This window comes from Cynocephalus volans, chromosome 4, assembly GCF_027409185.1.
Source record: "Cynocephalus volans isolate mCynVol1 chromosome 4, mCynVol1.pri, whole genome shotgun sequence".
NCBI lineage: Eukaryota > Metazoa > Chordata > Mammalia > Dermoptera > Cynocephalidae > Cynocephalus > Cynocephalus volans.
The window spans coordinates 14,539,949-14,565,818 of NC_084463.1; the positions used below are offsets into that span (position 1 = coordinate 14,539,949).

Sequence of the window (25,870 nt, forward strand, 5' to 3'; positions counted from 1 at the left end):
AAGAAGTAATTACTACAAATAACCCAAAGGAAGGTAGTTTCCTTTTGCCTTTGGAATGCCTAGTTGAGGCTACAGAAAGCCTCCCTAGTTATGCTTACCTTAGAGCCTCATTTCTCAAAGTGTGGTACCCAGACCAGCATCATTGGTGTCGCCTGGGGATCATTAGAAATGCAGAGTCACAGGCCCCACCCCAGGCCCAAGGAATCAGAATCTGCATTTCTAACCAGATCTCCAGATAATTCTTTTTTTTTTTTTTTTTTTTTTTAATGGCTGGCCTGTATGGAGATCCAATCCCATACCAGGCAAGGTTTCTCCAACCCTACATACAGCCTACCTCTCTGTGACTTTACCTTTGCAGTTCCTCTTCTAGGAATGCCCTTCCTCTCTTGCCTGCTCAGCAAGCTCCTAGTTCTTCTTTAAAAATCTGCTCCAAAGTCACCTGCTTCTGATCTTCTAAATATCTCTTTTCTCTGCGTTCCTGTGACTCTGGGTACGTTCACGTATTTAACAATCAAGTCTCTCATTCCACAAACCCAAATAGCTATCTAATGGTCCCTATGTGCTAGAACTGGGCTAGAAACTAGAGAGCCAGAAATGAATGAGATACAGCCCACTCTTTGAGAGCTCACATTCTAGACAGGGAGATAAATGTCTGAACTCACAATATAGCATGATGAGTGCAATTCCACCTACAGGAAGTACGGATGGAAGCAAAGGTTCGCCTGGTATTGCTTTGGTCACTGTGCTGACAGGAGTCAGAGAGTATTGTCATTATTTATTTAAATATCTGTCCTCTCCAGCTAGACTGTAGCTCTTTAAGGACAGAAATTGTGTCTTATTCTTCCAAGTACTAGCTGAGCCCCTACTGGTGCCTAATCAGATGAGAATGAGTGAATGTCTATTTCACATCTGAGGAAAGGGCAGAAAGTCTATCTGCCTGACCTTACCCAGCCAAGTTGTGGTAGAACTAGAACCAGGAGCCATGTCTAGCAACTCGCTGTGCACACAGTTCCACTCCACTCCCTAAGATTCTATTCAACAAGGGATTGTCCCCTTGTCATATGCTGCAAGGGTCATAGAAAAGGCCTAAAGCAGGATTTCTAAGAGCTTAAGATCTCTGAGGGAAAATAAAGTGTCACACCCATGAAACAACTAGAAGACAAGGGAAGATAAAATGTGATCAAGTGTAGAAACATCTAGGGAGTTGTAAGAAATAGGAGATCACCCAGGCAGGACTCAAGCAGGGCCTTGAAGGAATGTCGATTTGGGCAGGCAAGAAGGGAAAGGGCATCCCTGGCAAGAATGCACCAAGATCAAAGGCTCAGAAGCGGGAAAGACAAAGGCATATAGAGCAGAGGGTTCCTGGTATTATTTTTTTTAAAGAAGGTATAGATGGGCAGACAAGATGGCACCAGAACACAGAAGTCCGTGAACATCCGATGCAGAGATTACAGAAGTGCCTTTGAAAGTTCTAAAACAGGTAAGTCACTATCGCTGTCACCATCTATGAAAGGGGCCTTAGCTTTCTGAGAAAACTCTAAGTTCCTCTATTTTGTGATGAAGAAGAGATGTTTTGATAGTCGGGTTTTACAGAAGTGGTAATGGATTGCCTGACCTCCTTGAGGAATACTAGACCACAAAACCAGCCGTCCAGGACAGATGGCCAGTAGTCCTGAGAAACTTTGTTTATGCTTAGTAAGAGGATAACTGGTCTGTGTTGAAATAAAACTTACAACCTAAGGCTCTTCTGCTCTCAGTAACTGAGCTCATTCAGCGGCAGCATGACTCCCTCCAATTACACACACACGCACACGCACACGCACACACGCACGCACAGCTAGTGTTTTATGAAAGAAAATTGCCAATGTAGATATGTGAGCATACTGACTAGCCAAAAAGGGGAAAAAGAGTGTGGTGGCAACAAAACAAAAGACTAAAGGGCTGACAGAAAGGCTGCAGTCTCTTAAAGGAGGCTTATCTTCTTACTGGTCTCCAGTGGACAGGTTGAAATGGCTTCCATCCCAAGAGCCAAATTCTGAAGCTGCTAGATTCCCCTATTCATGGGTGCCCCATCCCTTCCACCACTGGGGCTGCTTTCTGTTGGCAAGGGCCTGGGTGCTTCTGGAAACTTTCAAATACAGGAGCATCTGGTGTTCTAGAGACCTCAAATTCTGCAAATTCAAATAACAAAACTGCTTGCTAAAGGATCTATTACAAGGAGATCCAGCTTGCTCAGTCTCCAGCAGCTTTCCTGCCCTTCAAGAATGGCACCACACAGAACCATGCAAAGCCCTTGCCTGAGCTCAGCTTCCTCACTCCCTCTTACTTTGTATGGGAAGAGGGACTTAGGTATTTTAGTTCAAGGGCTTCCTGCCCACAGAAATCAAAATTAACAAGAGATGGGGACTGAATCACCAGAAGATATTGTTACCCATACTGCTTAATTATATTATTAAGGCTGAATAGCACGGACTAGCTAGCATTAAAGAGAAGATGAAAGAACCAGTTCCTGAGTGGCAAGAGCTAGAAAGACAAATCCAACAGGAGAAAACACATTTGAAGGGGATGGAAGTCTCAGATCAGGCACTATCCCTACACTACCTTATTTAGTCCTTTCCAAAAACCCCTATGAGTCTCCATTTTATACATAGGGAAAACAATCAAAAAATTTAAGTACACTTTGCAATATTGAAGAGTAAGAGGCAGAGTCAGCATTTAAACCAGGCCTATTTGACCTTGAAGCCCATTCCCTATACTGTGCACCTTCATGTTCCTAGATTTAGTAGACAACCACCTGTAGGAGAAGAGCGTGAAAGAGCAATCAGGTGTCTTTCATGGACTCCTGCAGGGCTGGTTTGTTTTTAGAAAAGTTAGTATTTGACAGCTGTGGACTTCTACCCCCGACCTTGACTCAGTGCTTGTGTATAAGAGGAAGGTTTGTGGGGAAGTAGGGTTGGGGGAGAAAGGTGGCCTTCCTCTTCCTCCTCCTCAGTCACAACTGCTGAATCCAGAATGGAAGCCAAACTCTGAATGAATCAAATTCAAATTTAGGCATCCCTACACTTCCATGATCAAAGTACCCTCTGAGGAACATGTAGATAATCTGTCCAGTCCACCCTCCAGCTCTTATCCCAATTATTTTCTTAGATCCGGAAAAACAGATGTGAAATCACCACCCATCCACCTAACTCTGTATCCTAAAGTCAATCCTCCAATGCATACAATATTTGAAGAAGTGGACAGAGGCCCCTTAGCCCAGGAGAGAATGTTACTTAATACCCTAGAAATGAAACCACTTCCTCTCCATGAAGTCTTTGGATATGAAAGGGTCTTCTTCCCCCCTCTACTTATCACGACAGTATGTGTCCCTGGTATGTCTTCGACAGGATATTCCTCCAATACACATATTGTTAACCACTGACATACTCCTCATTTAGACCTAACAGAGAAGAGAGAAGCATTTAATGACTCTTATCCATGGCTAAACAAGAACAGTTGGTAAAAGAAAGAGTTCAGAATGGATGTGTTATACATCCTAATGTTTGGTTACGGAAATCCTTCAAAAAAGCAGCCACACTTGAGAACGGATCAGAAATCAGAGAACCAGAAAAGACTTCCTCTAAAGGGGAAGAAAGGGATGCAGAGAATGAGAAACAGCCTGTGGTAGGCAAGGAAAGGAGACTGGCACTGAGTGGAGGCTGGAAGTCCAAGTTCAGAACCAAAGGATTTTTAAGACTACTCATATCTTATCATGATAACCAAAAAGTATAGAAACCTTGCATTTCAGACCAAGACTTAAATCTGTGGCTGTCCACTTTGGCAACCCATGAGTGTCACCTTTGAAATAGACAGATGCCTAAGCTCCACCTAGGAATTTCAAATCAGGAGGCCTGTGGTGAGGCCCAGCAAAGGGCCACCAGCAATGAAGAACCACTGGGTTAAATCCCAGAGCTGTATTCATACCCCACTTCCAACACATTCATCCACCAATCCTTTCTCAGGACCAAACCAGCCCCGGCATGTTGAGTCCCCATACAGCTTTCCCCTCCAGGAGCACCAGTTCTTCCAGGAGTTCCCAATTGTAAATTCCTCACCAAGACTCCACTTGCCTCTCAGCCAGGGCATAAAAATGGGATGATTTCCACAAACCATGTTTATTTAGGGATAATGTACCAAAGGAGTCATTAGGGTTGGTCTCTATCTCTGTGAGGCTTCCCAGTAACTCATCCACAAAGAACACTGCCCATGCGAAGGGTCTGATCCGATGAAGTGCTTGAGGCCCCCACGGCAGCTCAGCCAGGTTCCCCAGGGCCAGTGTCCACGCCAGAGCAGCCAAGTTCATGCACCCCCTCCCCTCATCAGGGCCTGTTGCTCCAGAACTGTCCAGTCTTTCTGCCAGGCTCCAACCCCTCCATCTTCAGCCCTTTGACCAAGCAATGAGGGAAGACAACTGGGAGGGTGGGGGGGTTGGAAATAACTGGTGCAGCAGCTCAGCACGTGCAGAGGAAAGGGTCTCTGCCACTGCTACGATGAAGGGAACTCTCCTTTCTTCTCAAAAAGCTTGCTTTGTTTTTGGCATTTCCCCAGCTGACTTTTTTTCAAGTGGGTTGTTCAGATCTGACCTCAGAGAAGGCCAAACTGGGTGCTGTGGGGGAAAAGAAACGAAGCACACTTGTGAGAAGTAGTTCAATAATAATAGCAGCAGCCATTCACTAAGTGTTTTTCATGTGCTTGGCCCAATACTGAATTTCACGTGCATTATATCACTTGATCCTCACCACCCAGGACGTAGGTATTATTATTCCCACTTTAAAGATAAAGAAACTGAGGCTCAGGAGAGGCTCAGTTACCCATCCAAGACCATCTCGCTGCTAAGTCACAGAGTCAGTATTTGGACCCAGGTCTGTCCAGCTCCAAAGCTTGTGATCCTAACTACTGTGTGTACAGCCTTAGAAAGGGGAAATAGCATGGTGTCCTCTACATTTAAGTAAATTTAATCAACCAACAACAGCAACAAAATCAATGGTTCTTTTTACTCCTGCTCCCTAGAGATCACCTCTATACCTGAAGTCTCAAACAAGTGGCCTGTAGTCCCAAGTTCACTTATTTAATTAGGCACATAGTTTTAAAATGACTTGTTTGGCCCCTGAAGGCTTTTGCATTTGGGGCCCTGGCCTCTGATCACACTCACTCTATTGGACCAATTCAAGAGGACAAAGGTGCTGTTTTCCACAGAGTCTAAATTGCAAGCACCTAGCACTGAACATAGGGAAGGTGGCTGTGAAGATGATTGTCATTTCTATATTATCTTTACCTCAGAGATTTTCTGCAAACAGTGTCACTCTGGTGGGTGACACACTGCAGTAACCGTAAGGCAGCTGTATCAGCAGGTCTCTAAGAGCCAGGATGAGGCCTGGCAAGTTACTGTGGCATCACATGGCAATAACAAGAGAAAGATGTAGGAGGAAAATGACTCTATTCATCTGCAACTTCAGAGTAGAACTAAGGTTTCACTGGGTGGAACCAGACAAGGTCTATGACCCCACACTTCCCTGGCAGACCTTGCTCTGCTGCAATCAGCTGGGAGTCATGTGCCCTGTGCTGGTGTGACAGGAACAAACACAGCCCATCATTCCACAAGCAGAGGAGTCTAGCCTTCCTGAACCCAGCAGAACACTGCTCCTTAATGGGCAGGGTGCCTGTAATTAGTCTACAAATAGCATCGTGCTCACTGCCGGCTAACTCCTTTTATCCCTACCCCTACTCACTACATAGCTAGGTGCCTTTTCTATGTGCTGAACTTCCCTGGGGAGCTACAGAAATCTGAGCAAATGGAAAGTAGGAATCAGACTCCATATTATCACATGAAATACAGCATGCAGCCTGCCTGGCAGTTAGATTATGTCAAGGTATATTAAGTCACTGAATAAAAAAAAATCTAATTAGAAGGGACCCTACTTTGACAACTTCCTACTTTTGACAGGAAGGAAAACAATCCCCTGTAACACAATACTTGTTCAAGTATCCCATCACCCTCTCTTTATTAGGTTTTGTTTAATTGCGGCTCTACTGATGATGCAAAGTTACTCTCTACCCCCAGTGAAGACCATTCTTCACCTCTTCTTACTGCTAAAATCAATTATCTCTAGTGATGACCTTTAATCCTTGAGACTGGATATGAAAGCAAGTTTGATATTACTCTTCTCTCTAGCAAAGCTTCAATTTCTCAGACTGTTCTACTACTTAGAAAAATCTCTGCCCTAAGCAAAAAACCTCCCCAGGTTACCGAGCCATGTCCACCACCCACAAGCTTGCCATATCCCTCCCAATTCCTTCTCCCACCTCTAGACACCTGGCTCAGCTGGGGCCCAGAATCATTCTCACCATGGTCATGTAGGTAGCCTCTGATTTTTCACTTGGTTCTTCTTCCTCCATCACCTCCTGTGCAGTTATTGAGAAGTAAATGTGTTTCTAGAGGGGGGAAAATGGTACAAAAGTTTTTTTTTCATTAGGCAAATGTTATATGCCAGAGAAAAGTCCACTTACTCCTATTTGCAGGGCATCAACCAGTAGGTTGAGAGTGTTACTGAGAACTAGAGAATTATCATCAATAATGATAATCCAGTCTTCAGTCTTCTTGAAAATTAACAGCAAAGAGCACTGTCTTAAGAACCAAATTCTTTGCTTCAAAAGCCAAATATCTTTGTTTAGATGGACATTTAGGTAGCAGCAGGGAATCCTTATCTTGCTAAATGATTTATATTCTGTGTGTATTTTCTTTGAATTAGAGTCATGGCAGAATGGCATTAATCAGCAGCTAATTGTCATCTTCCCTCTCAGAGGTGGCAGCCCTCTCTGAACCTCACATCTGTGAGGCTGGTGACACTTCATGATTCACAGTCCTGTCACTCTTTGGGAAAGAAAAGTCATCTAGTGGCAATTTTCTCCCAACACAGTGCAGGGGCCTCCAGAAGAGGCCCACTAGATAGAAAGGTAACTATACAAAGAGGAGTTTTTAAAAGAGAAAGAAGGGGCTGGGGGAGAGAAAGGAAGGAAGGAAGGGAGAGGAGTTAGAGGAGATTAATCCGTTTCTCAGCCACAAGTAGCAATTATTTATAAATCCATTACAAACCAACATGGAGGAAAAAGTTCTTCCTGGTCCTCTCTTTTCTACAGGTCCCTGAATGTTTAATCCTAACCATTAACTCCTTAACTCCTGAACGTATCATAATTCCCCCTCACATTTACACAGTGCCTTGTAGATTACGAAGCACTCACATATCATTTTACTTGAGCCTTACAATAACACTGTGGCCAGCAGGGCTAATATATTTGTCCTTTTCCTCATTTTACTGATGAGGCTCAGGGAAGTGGCAGAGCTCTCTGACTCCAAGTCCAGTGCTCCTTCCTTGGCCCACTATGAGGATCTGCTGCCCAGGCTGGTCTGGCCCAGCCCACCCCCACCCCACTCCACTCCTTAGAGGGAGGCTCTTATTCTAGTGTAAAGGTTTCTTAGGCCCCTGCTCTGTACCAGGCACTGGCCTGCAAGCTGAGACATAAGACAGGTAAGACATAGTCCCAAGGGAATGATAATAGCACCTCCTGCATCTACTTAGTGCTTCATGCTGGTGCATGTGTCCGCCTTCCCCTCACAGGGCACAGCGGCAAAATGGCAGAGTTCTTCTCTCACCTCTGGATTAGCCTTCTTTGTGTTCTCCAGGCTTTTCACCAAGGCTGTAGAATTCTCTGGACTGCAAGGCATGAAAATCATGTGGAATTAACCAGCAGCACTGTGTATTCAAGGTTGCCTACACAAAACCTTGACATAGCTTTGGGAAAAGAGAGACCCCGAGGAGGAACTATGCTCTCCAGACTCCTGCAGCCAGTGCTGCCCTGCTCATCTTGACACCTGAGAAGTGGGGCCCTTCTAGTGGAGAACAAGAAGGCATTCTGGAGATAGTTTAGGCTGAAAAACAGCTTCAACTTCTCTATTATCACTCTAACAACTTTCTGTGCGTATGGGAGATACACATTTAAGTGAATGAATAGAGAGCAGCCAGGGGAATTAGACTTTGGCATCTTCCTGCATTTCTGAGCACTAGAGATATGTAGGTGAACCAGCAGGGGGCAGCACCAGCACAGCAAGACACCAGTTCAAAGGGCTCCCGGCCTCTCCAGGGAAGGCCCTAGCAGATTTATCCCCACAAACACCCCGCCCAAGCTGTGAGCTCCCAATCATTCCCTGCAGGGCCCCTTGGCCTTTGATCTCGTGATCATTTGCCAGTGGGTATATGAGCACTTTCTTTTTTTCTATTTTGGCCTAAGGCAGAACTAAAAAGAAAACCACACAAAAAAATCAGGGTTAAAGCTAGAAAAGAAACCCTATTTTTTTTGTCTCAAAATGAAAATATTTTTATCATTTTTTCTATTATAAAGTTGTATATTCTCATTGTAAAATTATTCAAATAATACAGAAATGCAGACAGGTGGAAGTTGAAGTTCCCCGTAAGCCACTCACCCCCCTGAGATCCATCTTCTCTTTGATCTCAAATACTAAACCACTATTCATATTTTAGAATTACCCTTCCAAACCTCTCTCAATGCAAACATAAGTAAGCTCACACAAAATATACTTAGTATATACACTGCTGAAGTGAGCATTTTCTTTTTTATAAAAATGAAATCATACATAAGTTTATATCACTGCCCCTTGGATATCTTTCCATGTCATTGCATACAGGGTTGCACAGTATTTAAGTGAAATACCAATACCTTCCTGACAGACATTGACAATGACTCCAATTTTTAACTATAAACAATGCTGCAGCAACCATGTTTATGCACAAATCTCGGCATATCAGTCTGATTATTTCCTTAGACATGGAAATGATGTTCTTCCTTTTGAGGGAAACTGAGGCCCAGAGAAGGGAAGTAAACTGAGAGTGGAACCCAGGTTGTCTAGCTCTCAGTTCAGTGCCCTCAGCATGCCCAGAGCAAAGCCAGGCCAACCAAGTTCGAAACCAAATCAGAGAGCTGTGAGGTTGGGAGTGCAAACCCAGAAGGCACAGGTGCTTTCTGTAGAATCTACGTTCCACTGGGAAAGCACACTCAAAAGTCAGCATACCTAGTCCATGGAGGCCCTTCCCCATTGGCACTATTTCAACAAGAGAGGACAGTTGCCCTAACAACGTGTGTTATCAATAGTTGAGTAAAGGAACATGGACCTGCAATAGCCAATGAAACACTAGCATCCGTGTCAGAGTATTTGGGCATTTTTGAGACCCTGCGAGAACTGCTAATGAAATTTAGTCCTTTAAAAACACATTTCAACAATAATTCATTTAGAACCTGAGGGCATCCATTCAAAAATAGCCTCTCATAATCAGAATGTGATCCTTGAAATAAAACTACCGGCAACCCTCAAGATCTGAGCTTCTATATGAAGCATATGGTGTGAATGATTCAAAAATCATGTTTCAGGGCTGGCTGGTTAGCTCGGTTAGTTAGAGTGCAGCTTTATAACACCAAGTTCATGGGTTTGTATCCCCATACACGCCAGCCACCAAAAAAAAAAAAATCATTTTTCTCAGGCAGTGATGGTACCATTACAGTTCTTGCATAAGATTTATACACTTAATTATGCTCTACTTAGATCCCCATTTGTAAGGGAGTTTGTGATCTTTATATTCTGTCAAAGCGAATGAGGGTAGGGTAGGAATGTCCAAGTCTTTTTAGGGGCATAGTGAGCAAAGGAGGTGATGACATCTATATGTGACAACCACAGATGATTCCATTTAAAAACGCCCCCTTCTGTGAGAATGGCACAGTTCACTCTCTTCCACTTTGGGTTAGAAGCAGTCCTGCACCCCCAGCCTCCCAACCCAAGGGGTGGGGCAGCCCTGTACCTCTTATTCCCATGAGTTCTCTTCACGATCAATATCAGAACAGGAAGCAGTAGAATAGTGGCGCAGACAATCCCCACAATGATCACCAGCTGATTTTCACCCAGGACCTCAGGTCTAAGGGGTGCGGGGGTCACCAACACTTGGGAAAGGAGAAAAGCAATGAGAGGGTCTTAATACTCCAGAAAAAAGCTGGGAGCCCCATCAGTTCTATACCAAGTAGCAACAGGAAGCAGGGGGAGGCTAGACTCCACCCCATATGGGGACAACTAGGGACACTGTCCCCCTTAGATTGAAAAACAAAGTCTGACCCTCTTGCTTACCCTGAAAATGTAGATTAAGGTAGGTGGGAAAAGAGGCTAGTACTTCACCTGTAGTAAAGATTCCTTCCACATCAACAATTCTATTTTAAAATTTGATTTACCAAATGACCTAGAAATAACAGTCATTTTAGAGGCTGCTGATCTTTCTATGGGAAAGGGATTGTTTTCAATAGAATCCATGCTACAACACTCAATTCCATGACACCAAGTAAGGCCTTTCCTTGGAGACACTTCTGCCCGTGTGGCACCCTTCAGTCATCTCACCAATTCACTCTAAATACATATATCAAGCACTGCCTTGGTGTCCGACATCACCGAGCAGGGAGGATATAAAGACAAATGATGCATGGTCCCTGCCTCCAGGGAGGGAGACAAACATGTGGACAGAAAATCACAGGTGACTATAGTGCAATGACAGAAGTCTGTGTGGGGGCAGAGGGACACAGAGGAAAGGGTGCACAATTCCATGTGGAGCAGAAGATGAGAATTTGCCAGTAAAAATCTTAAAGGAAACATCTGGTTTGTTGAGCAGACAATATGGACAAAGACAGAGGGGATGTTATTCACAAGGTCTGGAGGCTGACAGGATGGTGCTTTCAGAAATTGGAAGTGGTTCCATGGGTCTGGCGCAAAGGTCACATCTGTGAGTGTGGTGGGGAATGAGGCTGGAGCGATGATAGGGCAAAGTCAGGAGGGACCTTGACTGTCTCGCAACCAAGAATTTGGCTCTTTTTCTGTAGGCAATGGAAGAACCACTGAAAGGTTATAAGAGTGGGACAGAATGTTCCAATGTGTGATTTAGAAAGATGGGAGCAAGACTGCATGAAAAACGAGGGGTGGTGGCTGAGAAAGAAGTGGAGACTGGTTAGAGGCCTACAGTCTGAGCCAGACATAAAAACAGCCAGCACTAAGGCAGGAGCAAAGGACTGGAAGTGATACAGCTTCAAAAGTCAATAGTAGAAAGGACAGGACTTGTTGACCTGTGAGATTAGGGGTCACATGTGGAGTGTACTAACATTTACAAAGCAAATGTATCTCACAGGGCCTAGTTTCCAAAGCCCTGTAGTTTCAGGTTTAACCTAACTTTTTAAAATTACATACAGAAATGTTAAGCTTGCAAAAGACAGGAAACTTTCCCCAGGCTAAAGTCTCTGATATAGATAAAGAATTATAACACAGCAAAGTTGCTGGCTCAAGGACAGACAAGTTACTTGATTGTTATGTAAACATACTAAGGAAATTGCTGTATGGAAAGAAATGTTTGCTAAGAACAAGCTTTTGTTGGTGGATCGACTTAACCTTTTGCAAATTGCATTATGGAATGTCACTTTGTTATTTCACTGATGTTCCAGCTTCTATTGTTAAACTATACTTAGCCATAACCCCACCTATGTTCCTTTTCTGTAACTTCCTGGTCTGGAGAATAATAAATAGGGGGAGAGAACCCCAGTTCGTGGCTAATTTCCCAAAGGAAGGAATGCCTCTCTCTTGAGGCTTCCAGGAAATTAACCGCTTCAGGGTGTCTCACTGCTCAGAAGGAATGGGCTTTGAGTAATCCTTTATGCATCTCCGTCACCCTGTGTGAGGCAAAGCAACAGTCACAGAAAGGAAAGAATCAAGCACAACTCCCAGGCACCAGTTAGACAACTGTGTATGAGGGGTGGCATTAACTAAGGCTGGGGAGAGGTGGGCAGGGGTAGGTCTGGACAGTTTGTATTTGCAGGATCTGTGGAAGATCTGGGTGAAGTTGATATTATATAGTTGTCCCTCAGTACCCTAAGGGAATTGGTTCCGCAATCTCCTGTGGATACCAAAATCTGCAGATGCTCAAGTCCCTGATATAAAATGGTGTAGTATTTGCATATAATCAACATACATCCTCCTGTATATTTTAAATCATCTCCAGATTACTTACAATACCTAATACAAGGTAAATGTTATGTAAATAATTAATATACTGTATTGTTTAAGGAATAATGACCAGGAAAAAGTCTGTACATGTTCAGTACAGACGCAGTTTTTTTTCATGAAGATTTTTGATCCATGGTTGGTTGAATCCACAGATGTGCAACCCATGGTTACAGAGGGCCAACTATATAAATACAATGGTGTCCAGCATAGAATGTATATAGGATATAGCGTCCAATGCTGCTGAGGTAAAGAAGGCTGAGAATAGGTCATTAGAATGCAGCTGGTGATCTCAGCTAGAGCAGAGGAAGCAGCTGGAGCCAGAAGGCGGCACCCTGGGAGATGAGACAAGAAGACACCAAGTGCAGCCCTTTAGCAAGTTATCTGGCTGGTCGAGAAAGAAACATGTAACTGGTTGTGGCGATGGTTGCACAACTTTGAATATGTATACTAAAAACCATTGAGTTGTACACTTTAAATGGGTAAATTTACAGTATATGAATTATATCAAGAAAACTGTTTTAACAAAAAGAAAGATATAGGATGAGAGCTACAGTAGATAAGGACACAGGTAAGAGGAAGAATTGAGCGTATTTATATGCGGAATGATAGAAGCCAACAGAAAGTGACAGCGTACAGAGCCAGATGTGAGGTTCCTGAGAAGCAGGAGAGGGGTCCACCTGAGCACAGGGGCCAGATAAGCCCAGGGCAGAGGGAGCTCCCTCTGCCTCAGAACAACAGGGCAGAGATAAGAAGGGGGCAGATGTGAGATGCTGGTGGGTGGGGAGGATCAGCAGTTGAGTGAGTGCCCAGTGGTTTGGATTTTCTCTGCAAAGTGGAGTTAAGTCTTCTAAGAGTGAAGCACACACAGGGAAAATGGGTAAGAGATCCATCTGGCCTGCTTTCCTCTCCAGGTTGGACCCTTTGCTATTAACAAGAAGGTGCCTCCCTAGGCTTAAGTCTCTGACCTGAGGTACTGAGGTATGTTCCATCCTCACCCCCATCTCCCCCACCCCCAGCTAACTACAGCCAACTCCTAAAGGCCCTAGCGAGAGAGACAACATCCACAGGCCACATCCTGACAGCTAACTGGGTTATGGTTTAACTTTAACCCCTCCGCTTGTCAATCTCTTTCACTCAACATGATTGAGTACTCTACACACCACTGGCCTTGATGTATGCTGCTGGAATACAGAACCTTTGATCACAAACCCTCTACATTTTTGGTTCTGGTGCCTTCCTGTTTTCTCTCTGTTCCTTTCTGCCTCTCACCAGCTCAAAATCCTTGCACTACAGAGCATATCGCATCTCCCTCGAAGCCAGCTAAAAATGACTTTGAACATCCATTCCAATCCATCTCTGAGCTCCTGTGTGTTTACATCTGTAGATTACACTGGCAATGATTAGGGTCTGGCAGAGAGGTGGTGTTCACTAAATTTTAGCTCTCCTTTCCTTGGCCTAGCAGCAGGGCCAGGAGTAGGGTGAGGCAAATGAGATACCTAAGAATCCAAACTTAAGGAGGCATCACTGTCAAGGTGGTGCAAGTAAGGCTCAGCACCTGAGAGAGGTGCTGCCTTCAATTTTGTATCCCAGGAGACTCTCTAGATTCACTCTAGTCCTGGTCCGGCCTACCAGCTATGAGGTCCCTTGGCTCCTCCCCAACCAAATGTAGATACTTTGAGACTTTTTCAGGATTACACGCAGCACAATGGTTTTCCTGAACTCCGTCTTCCCCAGGTAGATACTGCAGGTGTAGATTCCTCCATCAGATTCCTTCACTCCTTGAAGTAGGATGGAACCATCATTGCGGGAAATGTCCCCCACCAGGTTTACACGGTTCTGGAAGCGGCCCCAGGTCTGGGGATACCCCAGTGGAAGGTTGAGTTTGGGATGATAGCGTAACACAATCTCTTCCTAGAAGGGAAAGGAAAAAAATGTATAAGATTGTGAGAGCTGGGAGTGGAGGGATATCAGGCCTCACAAGGCCCTGTTATGTAAAGGCAGTGCAGGTATTATCAGAAAGTATAGATCACACAAAGTTGTGTACACACACACTTATGCATGTGTGTGGACTTGTGAAGGATATCACCAAACCATGAGCAATTGTTCCATCTAAGAAAAAAATGAGGAAAGTGGGAATGAGAAATTTTCACTTTTGGCACTTCTCCAACAGGCACCTGAAACATGTCTAAAACTGAACTCCTAATTTTCCCCCAAACCAGTTCCTTCTAGTCTATCCCACCTTAGTAAATGGCAATTCCTTCTTCCAGACACTCAGGCCAAAAACCTTGGAGTCATCCTTAATTCCTCTCTTTCTTGAACAACTCACATCTAACCTTTCAGCAAATCCTGTCACCTCTACCTTCAAAATAGATCTCAATCCAGCCACTTCTTACCTCTGCCGCTGTTACCATTCTGGTCCAAGCTACCTGAGCTCTCACCTGGATTCAAGCTTCCGTACTTGTCTCCCCACTTACCCCCCACTACAGTCTATTCTCAGCAGATGAGACTAAAAATGCGAGTTATATCATGTTATTCCTCTGCTTAAAACCCTTCAGTGGCCCCCCATTTGTATAAAAAGTACAAGGCCCTACATGATCTGCTCCATCCCCCTTCTCTCTGACTTCATCTTCTCCTTGCTCTTCCCTCACCTACGTGGGTCACTTCGCTCCACCACACCGATCTTGCTGCTCCTTGAACACAGGCCTTGGGCCTTTGTAGTAGCTACTCCCTAAGACTGGAAGATTCTTCCCCAGACGTACACATGGTTCACTCCCTCACTTCCTTCAGACTTCTGCTCAAAGGTCATCTTTTGGTGAGGCCTCTCTGAACACCTAGATAAAATAACTACCATGAAACCCTGCTTTATTGTTCTCCATAGCTCTTACATATTATACAATACCTGATGTATTATAAATTTATTTCTTCATTATTTTACTGGGTATCTCTCTCCATCTTCACTGTAAGTCCCCCATCAGAACAGGGGCTTTAAGTATTCATCCTGTAGCAGATGCTTAAAATTTACTTGTTAAATGAATGAGTGTTGGAATTTTTTATAAAGGTATGTAGATTTTTAAAAAGCTTTTAAGAAGGAGTAATGAGTATACAGACACCAACATAAATGGAGAAACCTGGCCCATAACCTCTTGTCTCTTGTGATTCAAATTCACAACCTCAAAATGTCAACTCTCATCCTATTTTCTGCTGTGAATCCCTTGATGGATGATATTTAAATGCATGACAAGCCCTCAGGGGTGAATCTGGGACTACATATAATTCCCAGTGCTCCACAAGGATGGAGCATTTCTTACCTACTCAAATAGGAATCAAATGAGTGCAATGACTTTGTGAGAGGGATGGCCTGGAATATGTTTTAATTTATAAAAGTTAAATCTTTTATAAACTTTGCACCTTAACTTTTATTAAGAACAAGTCACCTGGGTTGTCCCTCACAACACATCTTGACTCATAAATACAACATCATGTCATGGTTGAGGTCTATTGGTCTAGTGAACTTGCTTTCAGTTTACTGCTTTACAGAGTTCCCATGAAATACCCCTCACCCTGGCCCCCAGGACCTATCAATCCTAACATCTGAAGCACGCATAAAGATGAAGAAAATTCCCTCCATCACATAAATGGGACAATGGAGCACGAACAAAAATTCATAAACTAACCAAAGTAAGAATGTAATCATTCTTATGCCTAGCCCATAGCGTTCCTGGCTAGGCCACAAAAACCAACCCCCTCATTCTCCCATGGACTCGAAGAAGAGAAGGGAGAAGGAAGTAAACTAAAATGCAGTGGCAAAGTCACATACAAAATGCTTTACATATACAATCTCACATCAGCATCTTGACAACCTAAAAGCAATGCATCATCACCATGATCATCTTCTTCATCATTAGAGTCATCTTTCCCACCAGGAAACTGAAATTGCCCAGCCAGGTGGCTGAGCTAGGATGAGGCTCAGTTCTTTGAGCTCCAAAACCCAAGATCTTGCTATACCACCCTCCTCATGGCATTAGATGAACTGAGTCTCCCTCTCCCTGCTCTGTCTTGACACTAGCAACCAGGGGCTTGTACTACACAGCAGTGTTTCCTCTGTTACCTTGGCATGCTCTTCTGAAGAGAACATCCAGTCTACCATGGTCACATGTTTCTCTTCCGTGCTCTGGAAAACACATCCCATCTGAGTTGAATCACCCACATGGACCATGAGCTCTGGGGATAAAATGGTAAATCAAGTCAGACCCAAAGTATAATCTACAGAAGTCAAAAAATTTCTAAAAGAGATCACATTTAGCCAAAGACCCTCAGCAGCAAAAATCACTGTCACCACCAAGCACTGTACATATCCCCTCCACGGATGATCCAGATGATTCTGTGTAGACAAAGTACTCAGAGGCCCCTTGCTCAAACCAACATGGCATCCTCAAGGGTAAGAGAATACCCTCTAAGTGCCCACATATGGCAACTCTGAGGGTTTCTGCTGTCTTCATACTGAAGTAAATACTTTCTGGTTCCCTTTAATTCCCTTCTTTTTCCCCTTCCCAAAATTTCTACCATGAACTCCAACTTCATGTCAGTTTATACTAAAGAAAGTACAATATATTTCTCTTTTACACATGTTATTGTCTTTTTCTTTCACTTGATGTAGTAACAATAATAAAGCCATTGCTTAAATTTAAAAAAAAAAAAGAAAGTACAGAAAATCTCAAAGTCCCCACTTTCTGTTCATCAACTTAGCCACACCTGCTTAGCATAAACAGGAAGTGGAAAGTTATAAAACTCTCATTCTTATATCTAACCCACCAGTTCTTATAACTGAAAAAAATGAATCATGGGTAACTTTCTTCAACTTCTTTCATTCTTTTTATAAGCTGTCTTAGGACTTGCTTAGGACTTAGTTCTGGCTTCAGTACAGGTCACAAGACTCCTTGCTAATTAGGTCAAGACAGTAGACAGCTTTCCACTTGACTTTTTTTTCTGTTTCAGTCCTGCCCCTCTCATCCTCAATCCCCCTTCCCCTGCATCTGGCTTTCCGGCTTCTAAGTTTTTGCTTCCAACTCTTTGTATAAGCAGCTGACCCATCATATGTTTATTGCATAAGTCATTTCAAGAGTTCCCTGAAAAAGAAAACACGTAGAAAGATGTTCCTGATTTTTCAATAATGCTCTACACAAATCAACTACAAAATTAATTAAGAAATGCAAGGTAGGATGGTATATAGGAAGATACAAGCCTAGGTCTTAACTTGACAGAGTTCCTTCAAAAGAGTGTTCAGCAAACCTTGTGAGGGAACAAACACAGCATACAAGCTGACCTTTCATCTGAACTGTTTCCCTGGGAGAACATTAACTTCCTGCCCAGCAGGAGAGATGCACGATGGGAGGAAAGGAAAAAAAAAATATTATGAACTCTAAACTCTATGGAGGAAATTATTTTGGAAGTAATAAAAATTCACTCCAAAGAATAACAGTAGGGAAGGAATCTCCCTCCAAATCCATCAGCACATTAAGAACTGATCTCTATTTTAAATATGCGATAACTGAACTTTCTTTTTCTTTTTTTTTTTTTTTTTTTTTGGTAGCTGGCCATTAACAGGAATTGAACCCTGGACCTTGGTGTTATCAACACTATGCTCTAACCAACTGAGCTAACCGGCCAGCCCTAACGAACATTCTGAGTCCTTTCAATGTACCAGGCATGTGCTAGACACCTTATACACAGTATATCAGTTAGTCATTTCATTTTGAGGTACGCACTATTACTCTCCCATTTTACAGAGGAGGAAGGTGAAAGAGCTCAAAGCCACATAGCCAGTAAAATGTAGAGCCAGCACTCAAACCGAGGCCTGACTAAAAACAAAGCTCACATTCTCTCATGCACTATACTGTACCGCCTCACGTAAGTAGAAGAATGGCTGATTCTAGAGCAAAAGTAAAGGAAGTTAAGATTATTGTTATTTTTATCTATAGTATCTATCTATCTAGCTATTTATTTATTTATTTTTAAAGATGACCGGTAAGGGGATCTTAACCCTTGGCTTGGTGTTGTCAGCACCACGCTCAGCCAGTGAGCTAACCGGCCATCCCTATATAGGATCCGAACCCGCGGCCTTGGTGTTATCAGCACCGCACTCTCCCGAGTGAGCCACAGGCCAGCTCTTATCTATAGTATTTAAAATAAGAACCATGAAAAAAGGAATTGAAGTAGGAAAATCACAGAGAAATTATAAACTTTGTAGAAAAAGTTATTGATGACTGCAAAAATGGAATTTCCATGTGGGAGGGGACAACCTCCACATAGCAAGTTGAACAACTTTCCACTGGGCCTTAGGCAAAATTGTAAGGGGTTGGATCTATTCCCATTCTGGCTGGAAAGGAAAATAAATACAGGTTGCACCACCAGCTACTGGGGAAATATCTGACTACCCTAACTTTGTTCCAGCTTGTTTCCATGGCTTTTTCAACTCTTGGAATTGGCTCCATTTGGTTCTCTCTCCGTTTCTTCTAAGCAGGAAAAGGTACCCATTTTGTAGGCTATGCTTGTATAGACAAGTGTTCAGGCACAGCATTAGAGACCAAAGGCAGAGAGAGGAAGCTTAAAGAGAATCCTTGGAGGACACAGGCATCTAATTTGCTCCTTCTTCCTGGAGAACCACAGCTTTGGAATTAAGAGAAAAATGGCAATTTAAAAAGTAGGAAACGTTAAGAGAGGGGCCAAAGGCCACCTTCTACCACACTATTTTTTAGAAATCAGATTCATGTGGTGGACACTGATTCAAGAATTTCATTCATTTGACAAATGTTCATTGATTGCTTTCTCTGTGCCAGGCACTGTACTCAGGGCTGGTCAGGGGACAAAAAACATAGACCCAGGTGAGCAGGGAGATGCAACTGAACAGGTGTGATGAGTGTCACAAAAGAGGAAGGCAGGGTGCTCTGGAGGAGCTCATTCACAGAGCTGAGTAGCTGAGGACTGCAGCGAGCTGGCAGGAGAAGAGGAGCCCCAGATTCTAGCTCCCTAACTAGATTACAAGATTTCCTGAGGCCAGGAACTATTCCTTCTATCCCACACTCTTAAAGAATGCATCAAGTTCTGTGGCTTTCAAACATTTCTTTTTTTTCATTTACATATTTTTATTTGAAAATGTTTATATCAATACAGTGAAACTAAATTTTAGGGACACCGGATGTCATTAGTTTGAATATCATTAGTTTATTATAAAAGAGACATGGAAATTGTGTACATGATGAAGGGTGTCAGAACTTCAGTGGAATGGGCAGCTTCATGTGATGCCATTTCAGTCAGTACTGATGTATTTCAGTCTACACACTTTCCAAGAATGTCACCATCTCTAAATGAGAAATGATCCTTGTCATCTAGAACTACTTTGGTGCCTCCACATCTGGAAGAAGAACTTTATCTCCAGCTTTCAGCTACCTGGAGGGATCTCTCCACCATTTCCTTTAAAGCCTGATCCAACAGCTACTACTGTTGCTTCCAATACTTTTCCTTGAGATTTTTCTGGAAGCATAGTGCCTCCTCTGGTTACAGTCCTGGCTGCATTCCTTTCAACCAATACTCAAAGAAGGAAAGAAACTTTCTAAATGCCTGTTCTGCCATGACTCGGGCTGCCACAGCTCATACTCCCTGTTTCAAACTGTTTCAAAACAGAAAAATCCTTTCTTCAAACAAAATATTACCTGGCAGCCCAATAAATAAAATAGGAAAAAGGATAAGGACTTTGGGTGCAATAGAGGTAAAAGCCTGGGATCCTATCTGCGTAGGTCTTCGCCCAACCCCCTGTCTGCCCTGTTCTCACCCTGTGCTGCCTCAAGAGCTTCAGGGTTCTATAGAGCACAGTTTTAAAACCACTAATCTACTGAAGCTCTTCCCTCCATTTATAGATGGAAAAATAAGGTGCAAAGAAGTTAGAGAGATCTGCTCATTTCTTTTATAAAACCCCCAGCACAGCTAACACAGGTAACTATAAAACATAAACACCAATGTGGATAACCGATGGGAAGTATGAGAGTGTAGTAAAAACAATATGGACTTTGTTATCAGAGGCGCCAGGGTTCAAGTACAAGTTATGCCATTGAACAAATATGTGCCGTAGGCAAGTCACTTACCCTCTCTAAGCCTCAGTTACCTCATCTGTAAAATGGAAAGAACAATACATCCTGCACAGGGTTTTCATGAGGAACATGTTTAAAGTACTAACGAAATAATCATCATTATTTTTATTTAATAAAATAATTACTGTCATTTATTGAAAACTCACTCTGTGGTAAGTACTTAGCCCAAAGCTGGCGTTTGCTCAACAAAATCAGTTCCCTTACCTCTTGGACATCAAATCTCTTGTCCCTCTAAGTGAGCATTCACGTACCTTTGGGCTCCTCTGGTAGCACATACAGCACCACTTCTTTCTTGAACACTAGGCTCTCCCTTTCCAGGCGGATTTCACAGGTATAGGTTCCCTGGTCAGCCTCTTGCACATCTTGGAGCAGGAGAGAACCATCATTGTGTAGTAAGTCCCCCACCAAATGCACACGGTTCTGGAAGCGCCCCATAGGCACACTGAGGTTGGCGTAATAGTACAGCACATATTCATCCTGTAGGGCCACACAGTGTTGGAGACAATCATAAGAGGTACCAGACCTAGGAGTCTGGATGCAACAGACCCTGTCACGTGGAGGCAGCACACTGATCATCACTGTCATCATGATCAAAAGGTACTTGCCACCCAGTTAATAAATGTGTCAGGCAATATTCTGACTTGCACAAGGCTCTGTGATTCACTTTCTACAAAAACAAATGGAGAATACAGTCCACACATTTTTATTTCTTACAGTTTAAGATAAAATGTAACACCCACTCTGAAGATCACTCTGGGGTTTCAAACTCAAAACTTTTGAAAACCATCTGTCATTTTCACCCTGTTTTCTGCCATGGCCCCCAGATTAGACAGCATTCAAATGCATGATCTAATGCCACTGGTGTGAGCTGGTGTCAGGACGAGAACCCCCAGCCTGGCATTCTGGCTGCCACCCTCCTCGGGGCAACACAGCATAACACAAAAGAAGAAATGGCAGGAAATGGCTACAGGCTGAGAGGGGGAGCCTGGGGGAATTCTTATTTCTACTTACACCACAGGTATATATCCCTCTTATAATAAAAAAAAAAAGTAATAAAAATTTGAGTGAGAGTAGCACTATACGGATAAGACAGAATATTCTCTGTTATATTTCTTTTGCCAGTGTTGGGCTTAGGACATATTTCACAAATGAACCTGACATACCAGTGTCTCCACAGAATCTCTAATGAGGCTTAATACACTGTTTCTTACTCCAAAGAGCTCCATGAAAGACCCTCACCAGCCATGCTGCATCTGCTAATCCCAATACTTCAAGCAGCCTCAAAGGAGGAAAAGACTTCTCAGCACATAAAGGGGCAGTAGAATACTGAAAGAATCTGCCCCTCTTCCTCCCACCACTGCCGAAAAAATAATTGTGACAATATTCTTAAGCCTAGGTCATAGCTCTTCTCTGTAGACCAGGGGAATTGCCCCTCTCACCCATCTATGCTACTTTACAAAGGGCAGGAGACAGATGAAGGAAACTAAAAGAACTTCATGCGCGTGTCTCCCATCAGCCCCTTAGCTACCTGAAAGTTAAGCATTACTATTATCATAACTACCTTCCTCTTCGGAGATCAGGAAGCTGAAGCTTAGCATTCCCAACTTATTACACAGCCAAGTGGCCAAACTAGGCAGAGGCCTAGTACCTTTTTTTTTTTTTTTTTTTTTTTTGGCAGCTGGCCAATATGGGGATCCAAACCCTCAACCTTGATGTTACAAGGCTGTGCTCCAACCAACTGAGCTAACCAGCCAGCCCCAAGGCCTAGTTCTGACAAGCTCCAAAATCCCTCATTGCCTCTGTCCTGACACCATAAGCCCAGGGCTTCTAGTACCCAGTGACATTTCCTCCTTGTTACCTTGGCATGCTGTCCTGGTGAGAGCATCCAGTCTACCTTGGTCACACGTTTCTCTTCTGTGCTCTGGAAGACACATCCCATCAGAGCCGAATCACCCACATGGACTGTTAGCTCAGGGGAGGAAATCATCAAGTCCTTCAGGCCCAAAGAATAATCTATCAAAGTCAAAGGCAAGAGAACACATCACTTAGACAAATACCCTCAACAACAAAAATCAGTATCAATTACCAAGCACTATACACCTCCCCTCCCTCGATGATCCAACATAGACAAAGTACTCAGATGCCCTTCACTCAAATCAACATGGCATCCCAAGGGTAATAGAAATATCCTCTAGTTACCTACATAATCAAGTCAGTAGGGTTTGCAATCTTCATACTGCAATAAATGCTATCTGGCTCCCTTCTCCTAGCTAGCCCTTTCCCCCTTTCAGAAATTCCTCCTCCCAACCTCTCTAAAGAAAGAAGGGAAACCCTGAAGTCCCTTCTTTCTGATCAACTTAGACACCCACATTCACTTACCATAAACAGGAAATGTGATGTTTCTTGCTCTTAAGTTTCCCACTAGTTCCCTATCTGAAAAACCAATTCAAATTGTTTCCTTCCTCTTTTCCCTTTCTTTGGTTCCTTTATAAAAGCTTATTTCTGCACAGCTGGAGAATTCTGGCTGTAGTGCAGGTCCTTGTAACTAGGCCAGTACAGAACACAGCTTTCCCCTTGAATTTCCATTGTGTTTGCCCTTTCCCGGCCTCTCCCTCCAGCTCTGCCCTGGCTTTTCAGCCTCTGGGCCTTTGCACACATGGTCCCTCCCCTCCATTATCTGTATTTTACTCAAGTAATTTCAAGAGATGACTAAAAGAGAAAACCATTACATGGGTATTTCTGTGTTCACAAGATATGCTTTATGCAAAGAGACAACAAAATAAAAAAGACACATTTAGATGCTGCCCAGTTTTCTGATATAAGAGGAGCCAAGTGAACGCATATGGGAATCAACAGGGAACGTGCCAGTCTTTCATCCAAGCTGTTTCCCCGAGAGAAGAGAGCTAGCTTCCTGCCCAACAGCAGGCTCACACAGTGGGGAGGATGGAAAAGAAAACACACTCCAAACCCTTTGCAGGGAATTATTTTGAAAGAAATCAAAATTAACCCCAACAACTATTTGGAACTTTCCTGTAAGGAAGAACTGACCAACTCTATGTGCAGTTAAAGGTATAAGAAATGAATTTAATCTAATATTAAGAGCACTGTATGTAGAATTAAATGAAGAACTGCTAGAAAGCAACAGCAGCAACCAAAGCAAAGAGAAACTGATGTCTGAAGGGTAATCTTACTAGAGAAATGGTTGAAGAAAAGGAGACTTTCTACAGGGAGGAAAACCTCTCCACAAAGAAGTGCAAAACCCCATGATGCCACCAAGCCCCTACTTATAGGGGTTGAGTTGGTAACTCTGGGATAGAAGGGCAAAAATCTACAGGCTGCTTCATAGACCTCTGGGAAAATGTCTAAATACCTTCTGAGATGGTTATAACCCTGCTTCCAAGAAAGAAAATCTCCACTACAAACCATTTTCGTGTGTGTGTGTGTGCGCGCGCGTGCATGTTTACTCACACTCTGTGTTGCCAGAAACTGGAGCAAAGGCAACCCTCTTGTGTACTTTGCTGAGTCAGTATTTAGGTCATCATCCACAGCTCAAAAATTAATAATAAAGGGAAAAATAAAAGGCTATGAGAGCAAAACACCTACTGAGCTTCTTCTCCCTTCAGGGCTATATCCCTGAAATAAAGAGAAAGAAAAGAGGGAAAGAAGGATGAAGAAGTTAGAAAGTAGAGATGAGCAGCAAGAAGCAGCCCTGAGCAGCTCGGTAAGGTACAAACAGAACACTCCAGCGCGAGTCAGAGATGGCTAGAGCAGGCTTCTTATGAGGAAGTGGAGCTTAAGAAGAAATCTAAAGGGTAAGGAAGGCTTAGGCAGGCTTGCTAGGGTGAGGTGTTGGAGGTGGGGAGGGAAGGTTCTAGGTAAAGGAAACCACCACAAATTGGGAGAAAGCTCAGTGCATTTGAGGAACCGCAGGAAGGCTAGCATGACTAACACATGAAGACATTGAAAGGAATTCTAGGCCTCTCTTTGGTAATTTCAGTTCCTGATCTGAGACTAGCTGTAGGTTTAAAGATAGCAATTTAAAGTACAGAGATACCATGGAGAAATTTTCTCTGTATCACACAAGAGGGTCCTGGAACACCCAGTAAGGACCCAAAGGTATTCTATTTCTCAATAGAAACAGAGGAATATTCAGCTTTCCAAGAAAGCATCTGCAACCAGCTTCTCACACAGCTGTTTCAGAAAAGCTATGAAGTTCTAGGTTAGGATTTCTGTTTTCAACAAACCAAAGGGAAGTGAAAATGTATAAAATTGGCTTTAAAAATGCACAGGACTTAACAAGAAATCAAATACCCCCCTGGGTCCCTTGGCTTCTACTTACCCAATAACACTGGAATCAGGATGAGTTTCAGTGGGCAAAACATGTTGCTCTCAACGTCTCAATCTTAAGAGGGGAAAAAAATCAAAAAATCATGTCAATAGAAGTTCATTAATTTAACAAACCGATAGCAGGTGCCTATGAGGGCCAGCTTCTGTCTGAGGCACTGGGATGCAGCACTGAACAGCAAGACAAGATCCCAGCTCACTAGCAGTTCCCATATGGGGGGAGATGGAAAAAAAAGAAGCAAATGAATGAATGAATAATAAAATACCAGATGTCAATAAGTGCTATGATGAAACAAAACAAAGTGGTGTTTGGAGAGTCACTTGGGGGGCTGCTTTAGATTGGCTGCGAGGGAAGATTAGATTAAAGTTACTTTTCAAGAGAAGAAAGGCAAATAATTGCAGGGTGCTCTTGAGATGACAATCCTAGACATTTTACAACCTGAACATTTTACACAAACAAAAAAGTACAGGATACCCACTGTAAGGGAAATGGACAAATGGTCAGGCTCCCTCAGATGTTCGGAATCTTGCTGAGCATGACCTAGCCCATAAATATGTTAATATCTATATGTAAATATGTTAATTGCATACATGTGCCCAGGTGTTCCTTGGTTATTGTCTGATTTAATTGTGCATGTGTACCCAAGTGTTCTTTGGTTATTTGACTGGCACCCAGGTGTCCCTTGGTTTATCTGACTTAAATATAAAGGACAAATGGCTTTGATCCACAGTGGACCCTGGGGATACCACCGGGAGGCCACCAGGGGACCACTGCTGCTGGATCTGCTGGAGACTGCTGTAAGCTTCTGCTGCTGAGGAGGCTGGGGGCTGAGCTCACATCCGAATAAAGCATGTCAACCTTGCCAACAGTTCCCAGGATCTTTCCAATTACCCAGCTTGTGACCTGCATATGAGGGGGCTGTGACCTAGTCTGCATGGCATATGAGGGGTCTGTGACCCAGTCGGTGCACAATGGGTTTGCAGGATCTGTGACCCAGCCTGATACCCACCCTGAAAATTTTACCTATTTCTCCAACTAAATTAGAATGGCTATTTTTAAACGTAGGAAGAATGTTCAGGCCATGTGGAGAAAGAGATACACAAATAAGGAGAAAACTTGAAACTCAGTTAAGGCATTAACCAAGCTCTATGACACAAAGAAGCCACAGGAAAGGTCCAGGGTGAGTTTTGTTTTGTTTTGTTTTATTTTAACTTTAAAGAAGGGCAGTGTGGATAGAATGAGATT

At 43.3% G+C, this 25,870-nt stretch overlaps 1 protein-coding gene and 1 pseudogene across 1 annotated transcript; both read right to left on the reverse strand.

Moving 5' to 3' along the window:
• Positions 1-4,552: 4,552 nt before the first annotated feature.
• Positions 4,553-24,662, reverse strand: JAML (junction adhesion molecule like). The gene is made up of 9 exons (XM_063095861.1): positions 24,620-24,662; positions 22,139-22,293; positions 20,532-20,757; positions 16,245-16,357; positions 13,810-14,047; positions 9,906-10,044; positions 7,643-7,751; positions 6,385-6,471; positions 4,553-4,645 (listed from the first exon to the last, which is right to left on the reverse strand). Exons 1-9 carry the CDS (start codon positions 24,660-24,662, stop codon positions 4,553-4,555), a joined length of 1,203 nt encoding a protein of 400 aa, XP_062951931.1.
• On the reverse strand, positions 19,463-19,765 carry LOC134377370 (10 kDa heat shock protein, mitochondrial-like; annotated as a pseudogene).
• Positions 24,663-25,870: the final 1,208 nt, after the last annotated feature.